The sequence below is a fragment of the Nicrophorus vespilloides genome, unplaced genomic scaffold, assembly GCF_001412225.1.
Source record: "Nicrophorus vespilloides isolate i.1.1-1 unplaced genomic scaffold, Nicve_v1.0, whole genome shotgun sequence".
Taxonomy (NCBI): domain Eukaryota; kingdom Metazoa; phylum Arthropoda; class Insecta; order Coleoptera; family Silphidae; genus Nicrophorus; species Nicrophorus vespilloides.
Genome location: NW_017097608.1, coordinates 7,634 through 30,883, shown reverse-complemented (window position 1 = coordinate 30,883; position 23,250 = coordinate 7,634). Strand labels below are relative to the sequence as shown.

Genomic DNA, 23,250 nt, shown 5'->3' with positions numbered 1-23,250 from the left:
ATTCTTTGTTTATATACTCTATTAACAATAGACCGATCAAGGCAATGTCGAAACAAGCACTAGAAAGAGATTATGAACTAATCGAACCGAAATTAACCGTAACTAAAATTTCGGTTTTTCAATTGAGCAATTAAAAATTCCGGTTAATTTCGGTTTACGGTTCTGTTCGACTCTCGTAGATTATTTTCATTGATTTATCAATATCATAAATGCAAATTGGAAACAAATAGTCTTAATTAGAAAACACACACACTAGTAATTAAATAATCAATAATATAGTTGTAAATTATATTCATGTATAAATTATAAAATGCTACTTATAAAATTATCCTAATGAATTTGAACTCGATGGAGGTAGAATCGGTCGGTGTAAGCAACACAGCTTTCTATTATTCTCTAATCGGAATGGCTGTCGTCAAACTCGTCGCCCTAAAATACATGTATTTTTTTTTTGAAAAAAGAAAGAGATTTGCTAAAATATTTACCATCAGAGGATACATGAAAATCAGGACTATATCACGTAATCGGCCGGCTTTCAATTGTTGCAGCAGCTTGAAGGATTTGGGCGCTTTCTTTCGAAGCTCTTTACCAAGAGGATTCCTCATCTCGCAATAATCTGCCACGACATTGGCAATTTTTACCAACCAACCCAAGAATCCTGGTCTCGATTTAGTCCTACCAATAGAAACAATAAAATTTATTCAAAGTTTACTCAGATGTAATTGTTCAAAAAAAACAAATTTGTGACTTACGATTTGGGGTCGATGTGCAACAAGAATTTGTTTATCTTCTCCACCAATTGGCAATCGACGAGCAGCTGAAATGATGCATTTTTTAATAAAATCATAATTCTTATAATAATTGTACTCACGTGCATCGCCAAACTGGTTTTATTAGGGGTGCACGAATCGTACGTTTGGAACGAGGCCAATATGCAAGCGTACACTTGGATGTGGTACAAGTTGTTCAGGGGATAAGAGAAGAATAGGTCCAGCATCACTTTCATCGTGCCCAAAGACACCAACTTTGTGACTGTATCATTATTACCGATTTTAATTAGAACCGCCAACAATGTCACAACTTGGATTCTGGTGTTGCCCATTGGTACCTTCAATAAACCTACAGTTGTCTCGATGCTGGCTTTCTGCAGTAAACAGTAAAAAGTTAAATTAAACGTATTATTGCGACAAGTTTCGTTACTTTCGGTGGATGCATCAGTACTTCGTGAAAATCGGATAATCGTTCCGTCACTATATGCGCGGTGGATTCGATCCACCTTAATTCCAAATACTTGAGCGCTGGAAGCATCTGGGATTCCGTAGTATTGTAGCTCTTCGGATAATAGTATTTCGAAATACTGAAAAAATACGCAAATCAATACAAAATAATGTGCACATTTTGGAACTCACGTTGATTTCTCGTACTTCAGTAAGCCAATGAGCACTTTCATACCACCGACCAAGGAGCTCTCGGATCTGTGCTTCGTGAAAATCGTGTTTAACAAGAGGCGGATCGTTGAAGGCCTTAGTTAAAAAGAAAAAAACCTAGTATTATTGTGAAACTAAAATGTAAATCAATGTTATAAATACTGTTCCAATGTGCTGAGCAGCACATCCGTCCTGTGTCTCTTCTGCTGCGTTCTGCGATTCCTGTTTGCAATTTGTCCGAACTCGTGCAGAAGCTGTGCGACGCTGTCGTTCCTCGCAGGTCCCAACTTCGAGATCAACATCTTGATCAACGACTGGATCAAATCGTGATCATTCAAAAACTGCAAATACGATACAAACTATATAGTGAATGCAAAAGGGATTTGATAGTAAAGACTGACGATGATGATGCGCTGCTTCAAGTAAACCTGCGTCATGAGGACCATCAGTAAGTCTCTGATCGCCGCCGTTTCGACGTGGAACAACAATCCGTTAATCATTTTCCTGCACTGGATGTAGTCCAACACTAAATTGCATTCACGCCTGTAAGTGTACCAATCCTGCAAGACGAGCATTAATTATATGAAGCTGTATTGTGAACTCTTCTGGTTAACGTACCTCATCGTCGCTCCTGACCACTAAAAGGGTCATAATTTTGGAATATCGCGACGCCAACATTGGATCCAAAGGAGTCTTCTGCGTTATAAAGTTGATTAAGAACTGTATAAGTTCACATTTACAGACTATGAAGACCCTGATTAAGGGAACTATTGCGCAGAGGATCAGATACGCCTTGTTCGTATCAAACAAATCCAACGGTTCTTTATTTGATAAAACTATCAGGAAGAGTTTTTTCAAAATTTGAACATTTCTTAGGCTGAAATTTCAAACATTACAATCAACGATTACACCCAACGATTATTGTAAAAATATACCTTTCGATGATTGCTTCATTTTTATCGTAACATTGTGAAAGAATATCTTCATCCTTTAATATACTTTCAATAGTTAGATTCTAAACAAAGTAATGAAAAGGTGAGTACTTTTATACAATTTTTTTTTGTGTAATTGCAATTACCTCAGAGTTTTCATTGGATTTCTCAGGAGTTTGTACCTTTTTATTAGATTGCTTTTTATATTTTTCATGGTCATTGATTGCAATATCCAGTTGTGTGGGAATTTTAAAATGTACTTTGCGGGTTTTATCTTTTGCGGTGGTCGTACTGTTATCTAAATGATTCATGACTATTGGATCAATTTTCTTGAGTAGTAAATTAGGTTTGCGTCGTATCGCCTTCATCGCTAATAATTTATCAATCGATTCCGACTTCTGATTGCCGCAATCCAGCAAGTTCACCAATTCATCAGTAGACATCACGTTTTCAGTAATCGGTTTCTCAGGTAGATCGTCAACATCATCAATAGGCGAAACATCGACATCACATATCACATTATCACTTGAACTTTCCTGTAAAGTAGAAAGAAATGAATTAAGAAATTTCATAGTGAGTAGTGAATTGTATCATCTTACTTTATGGACCAAACTTTGAATCGTGCTCACTAAACTAAAAACGTTATTTTGGAACTTCAAAGATTTTCCATTATTGACTGAGAAAGTTAAATCCATAATATGATCAGTATAGAACTGGCATTTTGTCAACATCTTCTGATCGTTTGCAGCAAAATTTTCTGTATTGTGCTCAATCACCTTCATCAATATAATGTACTTCCTGCACAATGCTTCAGTGTACAAATAATGCAAAGGATAAATATTCAAAACTTGACTGAAAAACAACAAAAATCTTATTAGCAATTCATCATTGAAAAAACAACAGCTTGTATATTCACCAATACAGTATCCTCAATACAGCACAACCATATTCATTCCGATTTTGCCTGCTGACATGCAATAATAACTTGAAAATGTGCTTCTCACTGTTTTTCAAATAGGTTTTGAGCACAGTTAAAATTCTATCCGATGTTCTGCAGATCCACTCCTCAGTATTGTCAGTGTTTTCTTCCTGTCTCTCACAATCTATACTAGTTATTTCTAGCTCCAATCTACAGTAAAACCCTAGTAAACCCTCGATGAGCTTGTAGAAACTATCCAGAGTCATGAATTGTAACAGTTGCAGTTTGAAAAAGGACAAGTGATAGAGCAGTTTCCTTCTCATGGCATTGTGATTGCTGCTGGGTATCTGTATCAACCTGAATAATTTGCAGGATAGTAATTAAAACAAAAAGGTAACAAGTAAATAAGCTTACTTTGTGTATAATTTTAAAAGTTCCTTCATGGAGATGGTCAGATCTTTACTATCCAAGGAGAAACTATCAAGTTGGCTGGGTGGTAGATTCGCTGAAAAACATTCCCTTTTATATCATACCCAAAGAAAAAGAAATCAATATTTATATCCAACTTACCCATTTCTAGTATTTCAACTACAGTATCAGTTATCAAGTTGTTATTCATTTGAAGGCTCATCTTGTAAGTTCACAGTTTTGAGAAGAAATTAAATTGAACTAAAACTTCAACTTCTCCTGAACACAACCACCCTTTATTTACTGCACTGTTGGCCCAATTCACAGTCAGCTGGGCTGGACTTAATTAAAGGGACAATAGGGCAAGGGCGCTCTACCGTGAGGGACGATAGAGGGCAGGATAAAATAGTAAGGAGTACTTGGATAAAAAAGATACGATTATAAATAACTTGAAAATCACAGTTGGTCCTTGTTTCTCATCTAGTTTAATAGTCGTGGATCATCGCGTTACGTATTTTTCTGATGAACGAAAATCCTCTTCATTGTATTTTTGGCTTAAAGTAAGTACGCATTTTTTATTTGTTTCTTTTTTCAAATTTTAGTTTTTACTTAAATAAATTTGCACGTGATCGATTCGCGCCGCACATTTTGAATAATCGCTTTCTATTGGATGCGGATGTTTTTAGTACGTAACGAGGGCGCTGCTAATTGCAAATATCTCACCAATCAAAATGAGATAATTTATTTGAAACAAGTTTTGTTATAAACAATCGAATTGTTTACATAGTAAACCTTGATCCAATATCACTAATTGGAATTAGGTTGAGGAAATAATTTGTATATATTATTTAAATTAGTATTGCTATTGGATGTGGATAATCAATTGGATTAATGAATAGATAAGAGAAAGTGTAATTAACTAACTTGCAGATAAAAGTAAATGTTTATTGTATTCTTTGTAGTATAGAAACACTTTCAATACAAGACAGACGATATTGATTGAATACACCCTTGAAACCTTAGAAATGCTACATTTTGGCCTTGAATTAATGTATAGTATGAATATTGAAATGATCGCTTAACGTTTATCACATTGTTTATTGCTTTCATATAAAAATTGATAAATAACAATGCAAATGTCAAAGGTGATAGAAAGTAACGATTGATTACCTAAGATTGAACCACAACATTTTCTGCCATCAATTATTTACATGGAAAAGTGTTAAGAATTATCAATACAAATGAACCATTTCCATTTAACTTTCTGCCAATCTTTTTCCAATTAATTAACCAGAGCAGAAGAGAAGAGCATCGGAGAAATGCAATTTCAAAATATGTACAGAGGACGACATATATAAACACATATATTCTTTTTAAAAGCAATCGATAATTTACAGAGGGGAGCAAAATGCATTTTCAATACAAATTGAACAACACACAAAAAGAAAAGAAAAACCAATACTACACACACACACAGACGGTATTCCACGCAGATTTCCATTTTAACTTAAATTGATTGAATCTCCCTTGGGCAACGGCACCGGCCTGCCGCTGATAATCACCTGAGGCCCGGTGTAGTACCTGATCAATAAGCTGGAGCCTCTCTTCAGCTGACCCCTGTTCGAAAGATCGAACCAGCAATCCGCCCACGAGGTGTAGAACGGCATGAAAGGCATCGAACCGGCGGCCAAACCGGAGTTCGACACGGTCATACAGTTGGACACCACTTGGAAGGGATATGTAATCGCACTTGCTAAGAACTAAAAACGATTCCAATTTGAATCAATCCAGTATTACAAATTGATTAATCTCATCGGACACTCACCGACATCGTGGCACTCGTGTACACTTGCAGTTCGGCCTCCTCGAATACGTACGAGTTGAGCGCGTACGTTAGAGTCGAGGCTAAAAGTACGAAAATTAAATCTCCAATCACCCTAGGAACTAGTCCACTGAAGAAGCCCATGACGCCGTTCTGCTTGTACACTTCATGTATCGAACCGAACAATCCGCTAAAATTACAAAATTAACAACTTCTCTGCAAATCGAAATTAACGATTTCCACTCACTTGTACTTGGTTTCATTTCCCACAAATTGAGCCATCATTCTAATAGTAATAACGTGGAACGGATGGCTTATAATAATTGAACCAGTCCTACTAATGACTTCTCGTTTCAAATCACTGATAAATTTTTGTCTAAAGAAACAAATTGTTGTTACCAATCGATCACAATAAAATTAAACTGATTTTACTTTGAATCCACCACTTGGGTCTGCTCATTATCCTCGTGCTCATTCTGACAATCACCATCGTAATTCTTCAATATCTTCTCCGAGGCAACAGCACAGACAATGTTTCCACAGAGTTTGGGCACCAATCCCCTATACAGCCCCACAAAACCGTCAACCTTCTTAATGTGTCTAACTGGAAATTCAAAGAGGATTTAGTTTTACATTCCGCGTCGGTCCCTGTTTACATAATGCTTTACTGTAGTCGAAAATGTTTGGCAGTTTCAGTGCAGGTTTTCCCAAGAATGTCGTGCATGGCTTTGGGGCTATGGGTTCGAAGCCAATCTGAAAGCATGGACAGTCATATGACATATATCATCGCAGAATTATATTTTTAGATTGGATTCATAATGAAGAATATGAAATAACATTGGTGTATATGGATGTCCTCAATTCTAACCTGTATTAAAACTTTAGCGTATTCGATTGGATGGGAAGCCGTATTCAAGACGATCCTAGTGGCGTACGTCGTATAGTAGCTGTTCTTGTTCATTTCCTTCGGCTTGGACATCGTTTGGCCGGCAATAATTTTTTTCAGGACGTTCGCCGATCGCCAACAACTCAATGAATTTTTCTTGTTATCAACTTTGAACGGTCGACAAAAAATCCTTTTTAACGCCTCTTGTCAAAACTCACGAACTTCACGATTTTCCCATCCCACAAAACACCCATGACACAGCGGTTGCCTAGGCAATACCATCATTTATATATATATACAGGGTGTTACATCCTTCACAACCTGTTGTATTTCTCAATTATTACAATTGTCAGCTTATTTTGTAAATATCAATCACACATTTTAGTTTTTTAAACCAATTTAATCGGTGAATCTTACAATTCTTTAATAAATATTAGCATCAGAGAGTCGAAAACCGTAAACCGAAATTAACCGGAATTTTTCACTGAACCTTAACTGTAACCGGAACGAAACATTGCTCAATTGAAAAACCGAAACCGGAACGAAATTTTAATTGTGTTTTGGTTTATTTATATAGTCATTCATATAGAGTATATAAACAAACAATGCAACTAACATTAGAACAAACTCAAATGAAAGTGACTAAAAAAGGATACTAATACTAATTGAGGTTTATTCTTTCGTATTATAATTGAAAACAGCAGTAAGAATTTGGGAATTTGGTAAATAAAAATTTTAACTAATTTCAACCGGAACTGAACCGAAATTTTTAGACGAACCGAAACCGAATCTGGAGCTTTAAAAATTGACCGTAAACCGGAACGAAATTAATTTCTGATTACCACACATTTAAAAGATTTATAAGAGAGATAGTATTTCTTTAGATAAGATAAAATAAGAGATTAAAACAAATAAAATCGTACCTTAGCTTTATTTCACATTCAAAATCTGTATAAAATGCATTCGACGTAAATCATTCATTCTAGTATTAGTAAAAATCTTTTCCTTTTTTTTTATATAAAATTTATATATAACATCTAAAATTATTAATTCTCCCCCGATTTATTTATTTTTTCTTTTACTGTTTTACTTTGTTGATGTCGTTGTTTTCATTTTGTTTCCGGTGTTTACATACGCAAATAGCAATAATGATGATAATAATAATAATAATGTTTTCTTTTATTATCTACAATGATTAAGTGCACTTGTGTGAAGCTTTTGCACAATCGTGAACGAAGAAAGAAAGAAAGAGTAAAAGTATTCGAATTTCAATATAAATATGATCAATTTGTATTGCGTACATATTAATAACTATGTACATGGTGTTTGCTCGTAAGAGAACAAAAGAAAGAAAAACAAATCAAGTGTACACAATAGTGTACATTCAAATATACAACTCATACACAAATATATATATATATAAAAAAAGAAAACAAATAAAATTTTATATAAATTGGCTAAAGGAACATTGATTTCGGTTTTCCAATTGTGTCCTATTATTTGTCACTCATTTTACGTTGTGTAAATGGTTGCTATGTCTTCTATCGCTGATTTCGAGCCGAAGACCAAGGCGAAGATACCGGCTATAACGACGACGACGTTCTTCCAAATCTTCCAGTTGTATTTGCCGAAACCCTTGTCCCAGAAGGTGATGATCTCGAGGAAGACGGGAACGAGGAGACCCAGAATAGAGAAGCAGAACGCTCCGATCAGAGAGACGAAGGGCGTGATAGTTGGCACCGCTATGGCTATCACCACCGAAAGGGTGACGAGAACCGTCCTGAGGATGTAGTTGGCGATGGTCGGGAATTTTCTGCAGGTGTCGTAGTCCTTGATTCCGTTCCAAACAATGTCCAGAGCGACGTAGAACTGCAGGCCGAATGTGCAGAAAACGGCAAGGGCGATCAGGATTTTAACAGCTTGGGCGGCGCTGCGAAGATAAATATAAAAGTTGAATTATAGATGCAAGTTGTTATAAAGTGTGTGTGTTTGCTTACTAGTCGCCAGGTTCCAGATTCAATGTGATCGAACCTAAAGTCTCGTCTCCGTATTTCAAGTAACCCAAGAAACCGAGGAAGATGTAGATCAAGGTGACGCCGCTCATGCCTTGATTGAGGACACCGCAGATGCCGACAAAGTGCTGAGGTGTTTCCATGTTGTTCTCCAGCGGCATGACAACGCCGATGGCTTCGATGGCGAAGATCGTGATGCTGAAGAAGACGGGGAAGGTGGAGATCGGCGAGACGAGTCGTCTCTCTGTGATCGGCGGAATATCGGAGACGAGGTAATAGAAGGTGATGCCCAATCCGACGGCCATGAAGACGTTAGCCACCATCGACACCGGCGCCAGATACTTCAAGTTTGGAATATATGAGAGGATGATGAGCGGTATCAGAAGGATGGCGATGATCAGTCGGAGACTGACTTCGGCGCCCATGTAATGCGAGGCGACCTGCTCGAAGTTCTTGGCGACGATCACGGCGTAACAGCTGCACGTCGTGAAGTACGTCACGAAGATGCCTTGGAGAACGATTTGCCTCGCCGCGTACGCGAACGGTTTACTCCATTTCGGTCCTCTCCTGCAAGATTCCTCTGCCACGTCGGCGAAACTCATCACCGTCTTTCCTGACCTTTTGTACAGTTCGTGAGCGCAGACAACCTGCACACAAAATCAACATCATCATCATCACCGTTAGCGTTTCAAAACACAGTGATAAATCGGTCTTAAAGTGGCCGCAAATCAGTTTAACCCACTTGAATTGAATCTCTTTGTGGGTCTCTTTGGCAATAAAAGTCTCAATTGCTCGGACTGTTATGCGGGCACCCTAATACATTGAATAGTTGGTGCAGCAACTCGATTTCCTAATTCCAATTTAACAATCTCTTCACTTACCAATATGTACGAACAATGTGTGCAAATGATGGCCACGATTATCGTCGCGAAGATACCGACCACGAGACCGGCGCTCATGAAAGCGGCGGGCATTGCCAATATTCCCGTACCCAAAGAAGCCTTAAGTAAATGTGTGAGTGTGTCGCAATCCCTGAAAACGAATAAAACAATTAATCACAAATTTAACCAATTTAAACTTTAATCAATCATTAAATCAATTCCAAGACTTATGAAACAGACATAATACAAATGAATTTTACAGTACAACATTTAAAGGAACTCATGAAAAACAATATACAGTGAAACCTCGGATAACGAGTGACGCAAAACTTGTGTATACACGAGTAAATATCCGAAGGTTCCACTGTACTTCAATATGTAAATTGTACGCACTTTCATTCATTTCTTCTCAGACAACGTAAATATTATTGGAAGACTACGCAAACTATTCGTAGAAGCGTAAAATTATTTACAATATCTAACTTGTTTGCTAAAAAAATAAATCAGATTCAATAGATTTGAACAAATTTTTAGAAACTAATGAAATTCGGTAGTCAATTTCAAGGCTTATCTAATCTCTTTCACATAATTTCGCTCAGTCTGTTTACTTTAGGGGTGTATTTATTTAGCAGGATTTTCATCAATATTCTTTCATTTCATAATATTTCTTAATGTTACTGATTGGTTTTCGCAGTGAATTTTTGATAATTTATGCTTAGATTATCAACTCAAGTATAATTGTTCGTGTGTCTCTAATCATCAATCAAGTTACAAACAACAACTATAATTAAGTAATTCGAACTGAATATTGTTTGTGAGAGTGTTGTATTACATTGAAGGTATTGGATGTTCCGCAATAAACATGAACGCGGGTCATCATTGAAGGGTCAAAGTTACGTATGACCTAAAGTCCAAAAATGAGTCGGAAAATGTGAATTTAAAGGTCGTATCTGAGATTAGGCGAACCGTCGTGTTTTTCTATTGAAGAGAGATTATCAAGTGTTCAATTCTAGGTCAAATTTTTTTGCGCCAAGGATACTTACGACACGGGATGGTCGAGCACTCGGGCCTTGAACGGGTCGAAGTCATGGTTGAGGGCTCCGTTTGCCGCCTCCGGATCCTCCTTCGTCACTTTGTATCTGCAAAATCATAACGTTATTTCGTAAACTCATAATAAAAATCATTAAAAATATCCAATGAAGACATAACAAGTTGTACATGTAAAGCAAAAGACACAATTTGAGAATGTTTTTTTGCTTAAAGATGACACGAAGATTGCATTAAGTAAAATTACACAGATCAATTGCATCGGATTTTTATAGCTTCCGCGACACGTGCCGACTGCATTTCCTCGAAAACAAAGTATTAAGAAGGCAATTACTATCCTTTTGCAAGACATTTATCGCTAAATTAACTTCGCTTGAAATGTAAAAAAATTCAAATTAATTACTTCGAAATTGAGGAAAATAAATAAATAAACGTACTTCTTTCTTTTCGCAGCCGAATCATCCATCATTGTCCAGAATACACTAAAACTGTATCCTTTAGAGCAAACAACTGTAGACGCTTCGGTTGTAATTTGAAAATGTGTGCTCAACTTTCGTCAGCTCACCGATAAATAAATCATCGCGCAAAATGTTCAAAACAAAAAATAAAACAGCGAAGTCGTATAATGCTATCGTCCGGTTATTTCTATCCTTCGGTCAGCTAGATTTCGCACTCGCTTGCGCTTTTTTTCCCCCGCTTGCTGCAAACCGTTACAGAAAAATGCGATGCATGCACATATCGGGACACAATCGCAAATATTCCGCGACGTTAAGCAAATAATACACAAAAGAAAAACGACGCATAACGAGACAACAACACTTACTTGTTTCCATTGGTGATGGAACCGTCTTGGGGGAGGAACGTCTCCAATTCCGTTGTTGCTACTGGCGCCTTGTCTGTCTGCAAAACAATACAAAACATTAATTGGTCAGATTTTTACATAAAATTCAATTGAAATGTTGAAATGTTAAGTGAACAGTTTCGTCGAGTGATGCAATTTGGGGAAGAAATCGCAGCGAATTTCAATGCGAGTGAAAGGATCTTTTTTGGAAGAGGAAAATAAAAATCATTCAGTCGACATTCTTTTTTTGGCACGCGTTCGGAAAACTAAAAATGTACGTGCAATTCATTACTTTTTTTTTGTTCATCGAATAATAGAGATGCGTTCATTTCATTACGTCTAATTATGTACACTTTAATTGCAATTACTTTGATTCATAATACTTTTGAAATCTGACATTCACTTCATTGAATCATCTGTTAATTACTGATTAATCACTCCGGTTAATTTACGAATGGAGAAAATGATAATCATTGAAATTTAAAAAATAACTCTTAATTGTTAGTTAATCATGCAGTATTAGTAGTTTAGAGAACACTAATTCATTTCTTATAAGCAAATATTGCATTTTCTAAAACATCGAATTGGAAGTATCCAAAGTAATCTCAATATTGAATTGTTTTTAGCTTTGAAAAGAAAGATTTAAACTTAATTAAAAGTAAACTCTTACCATGGTATGCGAATACCGTTGCACCGTTTTCAATTCTTGTTATGCTTTTCTCTCTCTTCCAAGAATCTTCTCTGCAAATTGGAATTATTTGTTTCGTATCCAATTAGTTCTGCAATTAAAAAAAAAACGTATATTAAGTAACGGACATTTTTCAATTTCTGAAAACGTAATTGAACAAAGAAAAAACAAACTAATTTCGCAATTTCCCGGTCTAAAAATAACAGAGAAAATGCATTAAATCGTCTATTAATTGATTTCCAAGGCGATAACTCTTGACCCTCCTCGAATTTTCTGCATCTTCTCCTTTTTTTTCGTTTTTAATTAATATTTTGATGGGGTTTTCCCGCAATAACAAACTGTTGTTTATTTTCGTTTCTAAATGCAGAATGCTGAAACTATTTGGTATATTTCCTCAAAACATCTTTAATTGATCATGAATTTATCAGGTTTTAGATTACAGAAGACAAAAATAGTATAATACTTTATATAAAGTATATAAAGTATATAAAGTATATAAAGAGAGAGTCTTGGAAATCCAATATTCCCGCTTTTGTTTTGTTTCCACAGATATCTTGGTTGGTTGGAACTGATTTTATTTATTTATTTTTTTTTAATTCCTGCACGGATATTTTGCTATCAGGAACTGAACTCTCGCTCAAATAACAAGCCACCGCAATCTGCATGTACAAAAATTATTTTTATTTCATGGTTCACATGGTGTAATCTTTCCATTTGACTTTGCCCATAAAAAATGTAACGCATTGTTGGTGGGTCGGGTTCGGGTCAGAGGAGTTATCGTCGCGAAACGTCCAAAGAAAGGAAAGAGGTTGAAATCCTTTGTTTCGTAAGAGAGGCGAAACGACAAACTAGATCGCGTTTAATGGGTTCGAGGAGATAGCAAACGCAAATTAAAGAAACGCTTTTGATTAGAGGGAAGATGATTTATGTTTAATTCCATTTAACGGTCTCATTAATTCTAATGTTTCCATTCGAATTACGAGAAAAATCAGTGAATTACAGTCGAACTTCGCATAACGAGTTCAATCATTTTTCTTACAATTCAATTTGCTCGTTATGCGAGGTTCCACTGTATAAGTCAACTGATAAGTTTACTTTATTCCTTACAGTATTAGTTTTCTAATTGCATGTTTATTCATTAAAGTGCACTTTATAGTTATCGCGAAAATAAATTGAATTCTAATTTTATGTACTTAGTTAGGTTTGGAAATCTACTGAATTATTCAACTTTGACTTGACGGATTCTCTATATTATTTTGTTTCAAATGCACACTCGATTATTAATAAGATTTTCGTAGTTATCACAAACTTTATTAACTTTATTATTTGAACTTTTACAGCTAAAATACGAAAATAATCAATACTACAATTTGTACATTTTATAGTGTATACAAAGTTAGATTACTTAGTAATTTATGTGTTTTTTCGTAGTTATCTCGTATTTCGTTATAATCTAAATACACTAATACTAATTATTAGCACATGTTTTATATGATTTATAACCACATGGAATCTGTATTACGCGAATTTTAATTAATGATAAATAGAGATTGTTTTAAAGTAAACGTGAATTTAGAAGCGTTCGTTTCCACAATTCTAACAACAATTATGAAAAAAAACTGGGACATGCTTTATTTATAGTATTGATAACAGGTTCAAGGATACGAACCAGCCATTGAAACTGTTCTGGCAAATATAGAAAAAAAAACATGCACATTTCCATTTTTATTTCAGATAGTTAAAGTAATTTGAACACAAAATACTTTTACTCTCACTAATTGCAAATTATAAAAGCATGCGTCTTTGAATTGATAACGACGATGCAGAATGAAGTTATTATATTAATGAATGAATGAAAAGAAGTGATTGGTTCACGCGTTCATCCTCATCGATATGGAAATGCGCGATAGTTAACGTTGATGAACGACTTTGAAGAGCGCACTGTCGCAAGTCGACAGGTGGAAGCGATTATTGTTACCACGTGCATCGTGAGCACGTCCCACGTATTCACACGTCGATTTACTATATATTTCAACTATATCGAGTTTGAAAATGTTCGAGTTAAAAGCAAACTTACAACAAATATACGTCGTATCCAGCCGATATCGAAACGTGCACTGACTGCACCACGTCCGGATTACATAAAACAGAAACCTGAGAGATACCCCCTCCCCTGCCGTCCCTCCTCCCACTTGATGGTGCGTACTTGTCACAAGTAAAAGTGAATTTAAAAATTTTGAGAAACGCATGCATTTGATGATCATTCTCTAGTGTTTCGTACATGGGTCATTTTCACTTGGCAAGTATCAAGTAGTAAGATGAATTTCCATTGCTATTCCTGTTTTTATTCTTTATTTTCTTCCGTTAATCGCAAACTAAAGTCGAAAATGTATGTAAATGTATGTAAACACTCATCAATCAAAGTTCGCAACGAGACACGCGCTGCTCGCGGCAAACAAACTATTGAGCTTAAAAAACGAGTTTATGTTTACTTCGATCCGTGTTTTTTGGCATGTGCAAAAAAAAAACGATAACCGTCTGATTGATGGAATTCTTCATCTAATTAATTATCGTAATTTTAATAAGTAATTGCATTTAATATTGAAGGTAATTTAACTGCAATTCACCTGGTTTTTACCACTTTCGATTTGCGTTCAGTTCGTGTAAAACTCAATTACTATAAACATTTTGCGCAATATTTCGATTGCAATGAATAATTCAAAACGCATGACATAATCCAAAACTTTTGAGTGCTTTATCACATTGGATACTGTAGGTGATAGCTGTAATTTTGTCATTACTTTCGACTGCTCGCAATTCTAATTATTCACCACGTGCAGCATATTAAAATTTATGTAAATCAATTTCAAAGAAACGATGGAAAAAAGAAATTAGATAAAGTGTTGTGATGGTAAACAAAGTGGGCCCAATTGAACTGCAATTAACTTAAAAATGCTATAACTTTTGAGCCGTTGGCAATGTTGTGTCCATATTTCGGCTAATGATAGCTGATTTTATTGTTTATAAGCCTGCAAAAGCATTTGCTTCTCAGTTTCTTGGGAAAAAAGTTATGTGTGATGGAATTCAAACGTGTGATAGCCCAATATTTGAGCGGAAAACCAAAAGTGGTAACTGTTAGAGCCCTCGAACACCTTGATGTGAATAAATCTTTTGTGTTTCGAACCATAACATGTTATAACGATGCTAGTAGTGTTATAAAATGCTATTTTGGTGGTCGGAAAATAACTAAATCTGTGGTAGAAGTGGTTCGGAAACTTAAGGCTCAAATTGAATGAAATTCGCGACGTAGTCGAAAACCATGCAACAAATACTCAAAATCGAACTTTTCGGTATTGGTCATTTTACAGGTCAATATCAGTATTAAAATATACCAAAGTGTTAATGTGTTCAATAAAGCCCATAAAAAATTTAATTGTTTTCCAACATTTTTTTGCTTGCGGTTCAATAAAACCCAATTTCTAATAAAAGAAAATACAGAGTTCTGAAAAGTTGCAGTTCAATTTGGCCACCCTGTAGTTAAGTTGAATTATCGAACAACTTAAATCTAATTAAATTGAATAGTGTACATTTGTACCCTTATTATCGTGTTACAAGAATTTAATAAAGTACAGTTGAAAATTACCTTTTGAACTTCTCGTGCAAAAAAAAAACCCAATGGATTTTATTCTTTGAATATTGTCAATGTCAATTCTGACAACAAACAGATGATTATGACAAAAAAAGCAATCAATTTATTAACCAGGTCTTGAGATGTTTACCAGAAACATCGATGTAAACAAACAAAAATTGGCATTCCATCCAATTTTGATTATGAAAATGGCAAATTACAGAACTTTTTATTTTATCAATTTGATAAAGAGCTTATCTAATTAAATTGCTCTTTAAACGATCACCGGAATCAATTAATTATGATGTGTTGTCGACAGGCCAGCGCCTGAAATTGCGTTTCATGAAGCAATAATAAATTGGTTCGTCGAAATTGCATATTTTTTGCATAATGATAAGTAACGACATAAAGTGCATGATGAGTGGACGCATGCATCGTAAAAATTGAGTAAATCGATCATCGTCTTACAATTAACATTACTAATAATAGTTATTGAATTCTTAATGCTTTCATTCTAAAAATAGAGATACCAATGAAACGTATCTGTATTGATTATATAATCAAAGAAATAATAAATTAATCGAGATTAACAATGAGGACGTTACCCAATGACAGTTGCTAAGGACATCTTCCAGTTGCTCTGGATTCAATGACAAGTGAGTGAGTGGTTGTTATGGACGCTACACTAGTTACTAAGGACGCCTGTCTTATGAACACGTTTCTCCTTAGAAGTAAATATAAAGTGGAAATTGTATAAACCCAATATGTGGAAATACTTGTGTCGCATTATCTTCGGTTTATTTACATCCAACGGCTTCGAAGTCAAATATTTATACAGTCACAAAACTTAAATTATTGGAAAAATCGTGTTTTACTGTAACTTAAAGCAATAATATAATTTGATAATCAATTGAGTATTGGCTTTAAATGAAGCTCCCGGCTTTTGACTAATTATTGGATTTGCTATATTTATTGAATAAATAAACACACTAGAATAATAGTTTATTTTCATAAAGAAAAGTATTTTTTTTTATTAGCTCCTTGTGTAGTTTTAATATTTGTTTGAGTTCTATAATTATCGAGGCGTAAATTGAATTCGGTATGGAATTATTTGAGGAGAGTAAAAGTGTTGTCGGTTCGCAGGAAACGGAAACGTTAGGAGCAAACAAACTAAAAATCAGTTGCATTTCACACACACTACATCATATCATTTCAGTCTACCTGCCAATTTAAAGCTGTGAATAAGTTCCCTTTTCGAAGGGGGAAAAACTAGAAAAGGGACGACGTTAACACTATTGCCAAAACCAGTTTCCACTTTGCATTTACCTGGCGCGCATTCTTCGACCTCTACGTGCTATACTAACCCGGCTTCGGGCGTGTAAACGCAATTTTTTGCCGTTACCACAGATGTAAACGATAATTTATTACCGATATTCTTCGTATTGGTAAGAGTCGTCAAAAAGATGTTCGATGAATATTAACAATACAATTTAATTTTAAAGTTATAAACTTTAACGGAAACTTTAAATTAACGACAGTGAGAATTAGCCTTTCTTAATTAATTAGCCAATCTTTTGTGGTATGCGTGTCGTGGTCTTGAAGACTTGGCAACACGGCAGAACGCAGGTCAAAAATTTGACCACAGCCTGCCTTTTTTTTCTATGTCTTTTAACATAGAAGCTCTTATGATCCAATATAAGATAGAATTCATTTATTTCAACTAAAAACAACAATAATAAGTTAACTGTCAATGATTTATACAAATGTAAATTTATAACATTTCATTTTTAATAGTGTTTTCTTTCGTTACGCGTTAACTGCTCATTTTATTAGCCATAAAAGCAAATACAAAATGTAATTTATAAATTTTATTATTTTTCTTTCAAGATATTGCTACGAAGCTTTGATCGTAACAGGCATTAATTTTCTCATTATTAGATACTTTTTTTTTTGTCGGTCTTGATTATATATTAAGCAATAACCTTTTCGAGGAGAGCAGACGATCGATCGACCTTCGGAATTGATTGTTAAACAATAACAATCTCTATCGTCTACGATCCTAGTTAAGGTCTTTGATTGATTCCTTTGCACAACGCAATAAATAATTGGATAACGTCTGGAACGGAATTGTTCTTGGGCACATACATGCAAAAGAATTAGATGCGTTCCACTAATTAGTAGAGACAATAGCGCGCGCCGATGGTTGTTGCGTAACCATCGATCGATTCAGATGCAATCCAATACGTCTTTTCCCGAAGAATCTGTAGAAGTGTACGTGTACGGTTTCCTCCTCAAAACGTAATTCGAACATCGTCGCGAAGGCGCAATTCGATTTATTTATCTATTGTAAAAGTTGAACGAACGGAAAACGATTAGAAAGACAACAAATCAATCATCGTCTGTCCCATAAGCGTGATAAATCCGTCTTTCAGTTGTTAGAAACGCACACTCACCGAATCGCCCTTACAAGGTGACCTGCTTGATTTTTTTTTGTAAATATTCTATTGCAATTGTTTGCTACTGTCACTTACCAAACAAATAACTTTTTTTTTGTTGTTGTTTGTTAAAAGGTCTTGACTTGATTTTTAACAGGACTTAAACTCATTCAAATGACGTACAGTTAACTGGATAAACATCTGGTTTCTGTGTCCGAATCGATACTTTTTTTTTTGTTTTGTCACAGGTGATATCTTTGATGCGCCATCAAGTGTTGTTATTTTTTTTGTTATCTATTCCCACAACGGTAAAAATCAATAGAGTTTACGTAATGTTTCGTATTCTTTGAGTTTTACAATCGTGGTAGCAGATAAACATCGTAAAGTGTTTAATAAGCTCTCAAGATTATTATTTTACAACCGTCATAAAGATCGGATTTTATCCAAAAATGAATCTCTTTAGTATTTATATATTAAATATAGTTAACTTAGTTATTTAATGGATATAATAATAGGTAATTATACATCAATGTTCGAAACTTACTCTCCGAAGAATCGTAATTACATAATGATGTAATGACCATAATTTTACGTCGAGAAGAAATTTTATTACCGTCTAACGGAAGTTTTTCTTTTAACGTTTCCTAATTCGTTAGAATTATCTAATTATCGAAGATACTTAGATTTCTTTCGCTGCAAAATACATTTGATAATAACAACAGTAAAAAAAAAACAATTTTTGTAAACCGCACATAGGATATGGAAATATTATCGTAGCAGGTAGATACAAGAGCGTATGGTAAACCGATATTGTTTCCTTTCATTGCACGCTTTGATTTCTGAATCAATTTCTATTGCATGAGCAAATCATACAACACGTTCAAATTTTAAAATTATAATTGTAACAGAGTAAAACATAAAATAAGAACTTAATTTTTTCTTTGTCTTTCATATAATAAATTTGTTAAAAGACTGTAAACGGACGATGCTTGAAAGTAGCTCGGTTTGCTGGAATTCAAGAGGATATTGAATTTCCTACGAATTACGTAATTACAGTTTAGATCTCGTTCTCGTTTTCTCGTTGACACTGCAAATTGCATCTAGTTTGTGTGTGTTTGTGTGTGGTTCCCTAGCAACAGGAAGTTATTTCATGCCCAATTGCAGGACTGCAATTATCACAAACTTGTAACAATTGTCTCTTTGTTTTGTTTTGTGTGTGTGTTGCTAAGTAAATAAGGAAACACAATAAGTTCATTGTTTAATTATATATATATAAAAAATAAATAAAAAAGTTAATCATTTATATAAATGAAAAGTATGAAAGAAAATACTATATTTAATGCCAACGAGAGATAAAAGCATTGTAATTATATGCAAATAAGCGGTTCTTATCAAGAGAGCCGCCGCCGGACGCAATTAAGCTGCAAACTACAAAAAAAGGTTATATGATTGTTGTCTTCTAGTTTCGTGATCTCGGCTGTAATAATTGGACGCATGAATGTTTCAAGAGGAAATTGTGCGGCCGAAGAGAGAGAGGGTGACGACCGTTAGGGTATTATTATACCTGTTCCCTCGGTTCTCGTCCCCCTAAAAGTGTACACGCGAACCCTAAACAAAAAAAAAATGGATCGATTTTTCTTTCACTACAGAGCACGTTGGAAATTTCACGCATTACAAGCAAATAAATTAGATTTCAAACATTCTGTTGTGTCCAACCACTAAATTATAGATCATTAACAGAATATGCAATATGCAAAGTAGGTAAATCCCATGGAAGACAGTGACCGTTTGCATCGTTTCTTCGTATTTTCAACTGATAAAACTAAACTGCAGATTAGACAGATCTCTCAAACTTCCATTCAGTATTAATAAGAATTAACTACAATAAGTATTTAGAAGTAGTCTCAATAAAACCTTCAAAGATGAACATAGTCTTATAACAAATAAAGTTATGTAAAACCAAACGAAATTTCATTAAAATCCCAACAACTGAGATTCCACAACGACAATAGAATAAGATATCCCACGGTGTCCAGAAAACCATCCCTGGGACACGACAATTCATTTCTTTTCAATAATCGTTTTTATTTGGAAAATGTTAAACTGAAGTTTACATTTTACGCGATTTTCGTTTACAAAATAATAGTACAAGTTTTCATTTTGCAAAATGATTTGTTAAATATTTCAATGATTAATTGTCCTCTTTTTTGCGCCGATCGCAACAAATAATAAGTCATAAGTCGATAACGCAAGGGCAACAATGTAATGCGACTGCGACGAAAACATCCGCAAGTATATTTATTATTATTATCCATGACAACAACTTAAAATAGAATTCACTTGTTTTTTTTTTGTTTTGTTGTTGTTGTTCTCGATTCTTTTGTTTTCATCGCATTATCAATTACGCAACAGCAGCAGCAGCAGCAGTACGAAAACGACAATCTATTTTCCGTCATCGCCTCGGTTTATTGGCGTTGACCCTCCGACATCCGTTCTCGCTGCAAGAAGAAACTAATTGCTATTCAGATAAGACACACACACACACAGAGCCGCAAGAATAGAACTTTCCGACGCAGCGCACTTTCTTACATAACAGAAGAATGCATTCATGAGTATCTTCGCTGGTCTTCGCATTCTAAAAATAGGCGTCAGGTGGATTTGATGTGTGTGTGTGTGTAGACAAGATTTCTTAAGAGATTAATAAATTTTAAATTTTTGAATTTACGAATGAATGGAAGCGCCAAGACCGCACAAGAAGAAAGTCGACGCATCTTCAAACACAAATATTTGTGAAACTTGTTTGAACTACAACTACAACATTACTTGAATTTACTTAAAAAAATACGAATTACGTAAAAAGAATGTGTTTTCGAAAATGTTTTTTAGGATTATTCAAACTGGATGTTGCTGTTGTTGTTAATTACTTAATTGGTAAAAAAACAAATTAAGAGGGCTGCAAGGTGCAGTAAAAACCGATTGCACGTACTATTTACGAGAGATCAAAGTTTAAGGATTTGCAATTAGACATTAATTGCTCTAGTTGCTTTAATTGGTAAACGCGATGGATTTACTCTTGATTTTGAGAGGCGCTTACTTGGCAAGTATCGCGCATCATCGTATTAATTCAATAATTTACCAGAAAGAAATTTGAAATTCAAATTTGCAGCCGGTTACGTAATACTATCTGCGTGGAACAATATAAGTAAAGCAGTAAAGCAGTAAAACAGATGACGGAAGTCGCGAATTTATAATTAATGAAATAATCCCTAAGTTTTATTTTTACTCCTGTACGTCTTCTTTTTTTATAAAGATTCTGATGTAGAAGTTTTCAAGGTCCTCGATGTTATTTAAGAGCGTCGGCAATGATTTCATGGCCAATCCGTGTCTGCGGGGGAGTCGAATGAATGTGTCTAAGTCTGCCCACGCGACGTGCATCTTCTTGTACGTGTATGCATCGAGAGAGCGCAGATTGTTAAAAGCGAGTGTCATCAAAGATGAATGTTTCATACGGGAAAGGATGATGACCCAAAAATAAGTTGCAATTGAAAATAGTCTGCGTAAAAATAGCTCTCACCCAGTTCCCGCCACTTTCGGTATTACGTGGACTTCAAAAAGTTTGCAACTTGAAACTTTCGAGAAAAGTCTATACTACTATTACTACTACTACTATTACTATTATCACCCCCCATAATAAATTGTTAACTCTACATCCACCGACTCAGTTGTACTAAATAAAGAATCGCACGGCCACAAAATTCGCGTGGGTAAAAATAGAGAAAACGAGAAGCCACGTGGTGCTCTGCTCTGCTCTTGTGTCGAACTCGACTCGAAACGAGACGGGATTTTTGTATGCATTTCTTGTGCGAATAAAGCCGTGGCTTCTTCTTTTCACATAAATCAGAACAACACGGATATATTTCTAGAGCATACCATTTATTTTGTTGGATGATCGATTTGAGACGAAAGTTTTCTTCTGTATGATGATGCAATGCCGCTTCGTCGTCTTCAGCGCCGGCGTCTTCTGTCACATATTCACTCGCTCACTGTTCGCTGACGAATACTACTACCTACTACTCCGACAACTCTGACTACTCCCCAGCTATTACAACTGCCCAACTGTGAATTGTCCAATGAGGTGGAGGAGTTCCATGGAAAAGCTGATGCAATTTCCAGCCGTATTAAGTTCGTCCTTTCGTACAGGCCCCCGCTGCACACGCACGCATGCACACATAAAACAAAAGAATTATTAATGCCCAACTCTAAAATACAACCACTTGATGAAATGCCAACAAAAAGAAATATACACTTTCAACAATTAACATCTTATTTTTGATGATGAAACAGCGATTGACGATTTCGTGCATTTGCATCTTACTTATTTTCGTAACCAAATAATTTCATTTCTTTACTTTTTCTTTTTAATTATATCCTATATTTATCATTAAACTATAATTAATTAATTTCATGCAAGTATTTTCATTCTTTTATAATTGAATTGTAACTTCTATTATTTAGTTGTTGTTTAAAACGTTTACGACTAAATTATCCCACAAATATAAAATTTAAAAAAACATCCACCTTTTGTGAAACCTGATGAAATAACGTTTGATGATTGCGTGCAATTTGCATTTTACTTATTTTCGTAACCAAATAATTTCATTTCTTTACTTTTTCTTTTTAATTATATCCTATATTTATCATTAAACCATAATTAATTAATTTCATGCAAGTACTTTAATTCTTTTATAATTGAATTGTAACTTCTATTATTTAGTTGTTGTTTAAAACGTTTACAACTAAATTATCCCACAAATATAAAATTTAGAAAAACATCCACCTTTTGTGAAACCTGATGAAATAACGTTTGATGATTGCGTGCATTTGCAGTTTTACTTATTTTCGTAACCAAATAATTTCATTTCTTTACTTTTTGTTTTTAATTACATCTTCTATTAATCATCATTTTTTTGACTGACGATGAAGCTATGATTAATTAATTTTGTTTAAAACTTTTACCACTAAATTATCCCAAAAATATAATATTTAAAAAAAAAATCATCCACCTTTAATTTATTTTTGAAACATGATGAAACAACGATTGATGATTGCGTGCGAATCTAAAAATTGCACTTCTTGTTTATAAAAAAAAAAACACGCCAAACACGCAACTTTTCAAATGCACTAGTAATCACAATATATAACGACGCATTTGAACTTCTCCGTAGCAAAAAGGATCGCTAAATGATATTGTATAATGAGAGAATATGTAAAATGTTACACGACCTACACACGTTGTTTTAACATTGACCTCAATAAACTCATTC

The 23,250-nt window shown here is 34.7% G+C and overlaps 3 protein-coding genes across 4 annotated transcripts; all 3 read right to left on the bottom strand.

The window, feature by feature from the left end:
* Positions 1 to 274: 274 nt before the first annotated feature.
* On the bottom strand, positions 275 to 4,248 carry LOC108560561 (serine/threonine-protein phosphatase 6 regulatory subunit 3-like). The gene is made up of 15 exons (XM_017918166.1): positions 3,849 to 4,248; positions 3,693 to 3,783; positions 3,276 to 3,635; positions 2,959 to 3,211; positions 2,506 to 2,895; positions 2,363 to 2,442; positions 2,046 to 2,304; positions 1,829 to 1,987; positions 1,590 to 1,768; positions 1,410 to 1,523; positions 1,201 to 1,357; positions 872 to 1,144; positions 753 to 817; positions 486 to 675; positions 275 to 429 (listed from the first exon to the last, which is right to left on the bottom strand). The coding sequence occupies exons 1-15, from the start codon at positions 3,907 to 3,909 to the stop codon at positions 397 to 399; spliced, it is 2,664 nt and encodes an 887-aa protein (XP_017773655.1). The 5' UTR covers positions 3,910 to 4,248; the 3' UTR covers positions 275 to 396.
* Positions 4,249 to 5,034: 786 nt separating this feature from the next.
* On the bottom strand, positions 5,035 to 6,633 carry LOC108560553 (mitochondrial carrier homolog 2-like). Its single transcript, XM_017918154.1, has 6 exons — positions 6,377 to 6,633; positions 6,177 to 6,261; positions 5,941 to 6,112; positions 5,756 to 5,884; positions 5,512 to 5,698; positions 5,035 to 5,446 (listed from the first exon to the last, which is right to left on the bottom strand). The coding sequence occupies exons 1-6, from the start codon at positions 6,485 to 6,487 to the stop codon at positions 5,189 to 5,191; spliced, it is 942 nt and encodes a 313-aa protein (XP_017773643.1). The 5' UTR covers positions 6,488 to 6,633; the 3' UTR covers positions 5,035 to 5,188.
* Positions 6,634 to 7,327: 694 nt separating this feature from the next.
* Positions 7,328 to 22,019, bottom strand: LOC108560554 (proton-coupled amino acid transporter-like protein pathetic). Of its 2 annotated transcripts, XM_017918155.1 has the most exons (7): positions 21,857 to 22,019; positions 11,846 to 11,954; positions 11,158 to 11,234; positions 10,331 to 10,426; positions 9,288 to 9,438; positions 8,392 to 9,053; positions 7,328 to 8,324 (listed from the first exon to the last, which is right to left on the bottom strand). In XM_017918155.1, the coding sequence occupies exons 2-7, from the start codon at positions 11,846 to 11,848 to the stop codon at positions 7,907 to 7,909; spliced, it is 1,407 nt and encodes a 468-aa protein (XP_017773644.1). In that variant the 5' UTR covers positions 11,849 to 11,954; positions 21,857 to 22,019; the 3' UTR covers positions 7,328 to 7,906. The 2 variants fall into 2 exon arrangements, with proteins under 2 accessions (XP_017773644.1, XP_017773645.1); XM_017918156.1 differs by lacking the exons at positions 11,158 to 11,234; positions 11,846 to 11,954; positions 21,857 to 22,019 and adding an exon at positions 10,772 to 10,914.
* Positions 22,020 to 23,250: the final 1,231 nt, after the last annotated feature.

Bases quoted from the DNA above. Each gene is read 5' to 3' on its own strand.
- LOC108560553 (XM_017918154.1), bottom strand. From the start codon at position 6,487: ATGTCCAAGCCGAAGGAAATGAACAAGAACAGCTACTATACGACGTAC. The intron at 6,113-6,176 runs GTAAAGCATTAT...TTGAATTTCCAG, and splicing joins GCCAAACATTTTCGACTACA to TTAGACACATTAAGAAGGTT. The intron at 5,447-5,511 runs GTGAGTGTCCGA...AATCGTTTTTAG, and splicing joins ACACGAGTGCCACGATGTCG to TTCTTAGCAAGTGCGATTAC.
- LOC108560561 (XM_017918166.1), bottom strand. From the start codon at position 3,909: ATGAGCCTTCAAATGAATAACAACTTGATAACTGATACTGTAGTTGAA. The intron at 1,988-2,045 runs GTACGTTAACCA...CTCGTCTTGCAG, and splicing joins TGGTCAGGAGCGACGATGAG to GATTGGTACACTTACAGGCG. The intron at 1,769-1,828 runs GTCAGTCTTTAC...TCGTATTTGCAG, and splicing joins TGAAGCAGCGCATCATCATC to TTTTTGAATGATCACGATTT.
- LOC108560554 (XM_017918155.1), bottom strand. The intron at 9,054-9,287 runs GTAAGTGAAGAG...TTTTGTGTGCAG, and splicing joins CACATTGTTCGTACATATTG to GTTGTCTGCGCTCACGAACT. The intron at 8,325-8,391 runs GTAAGCAAACAC...TTATCTTCGCAG, and splicing joins AATCTGGAACCTGGCGACTA to CGCCGCCCAAGCTGTTAAAA.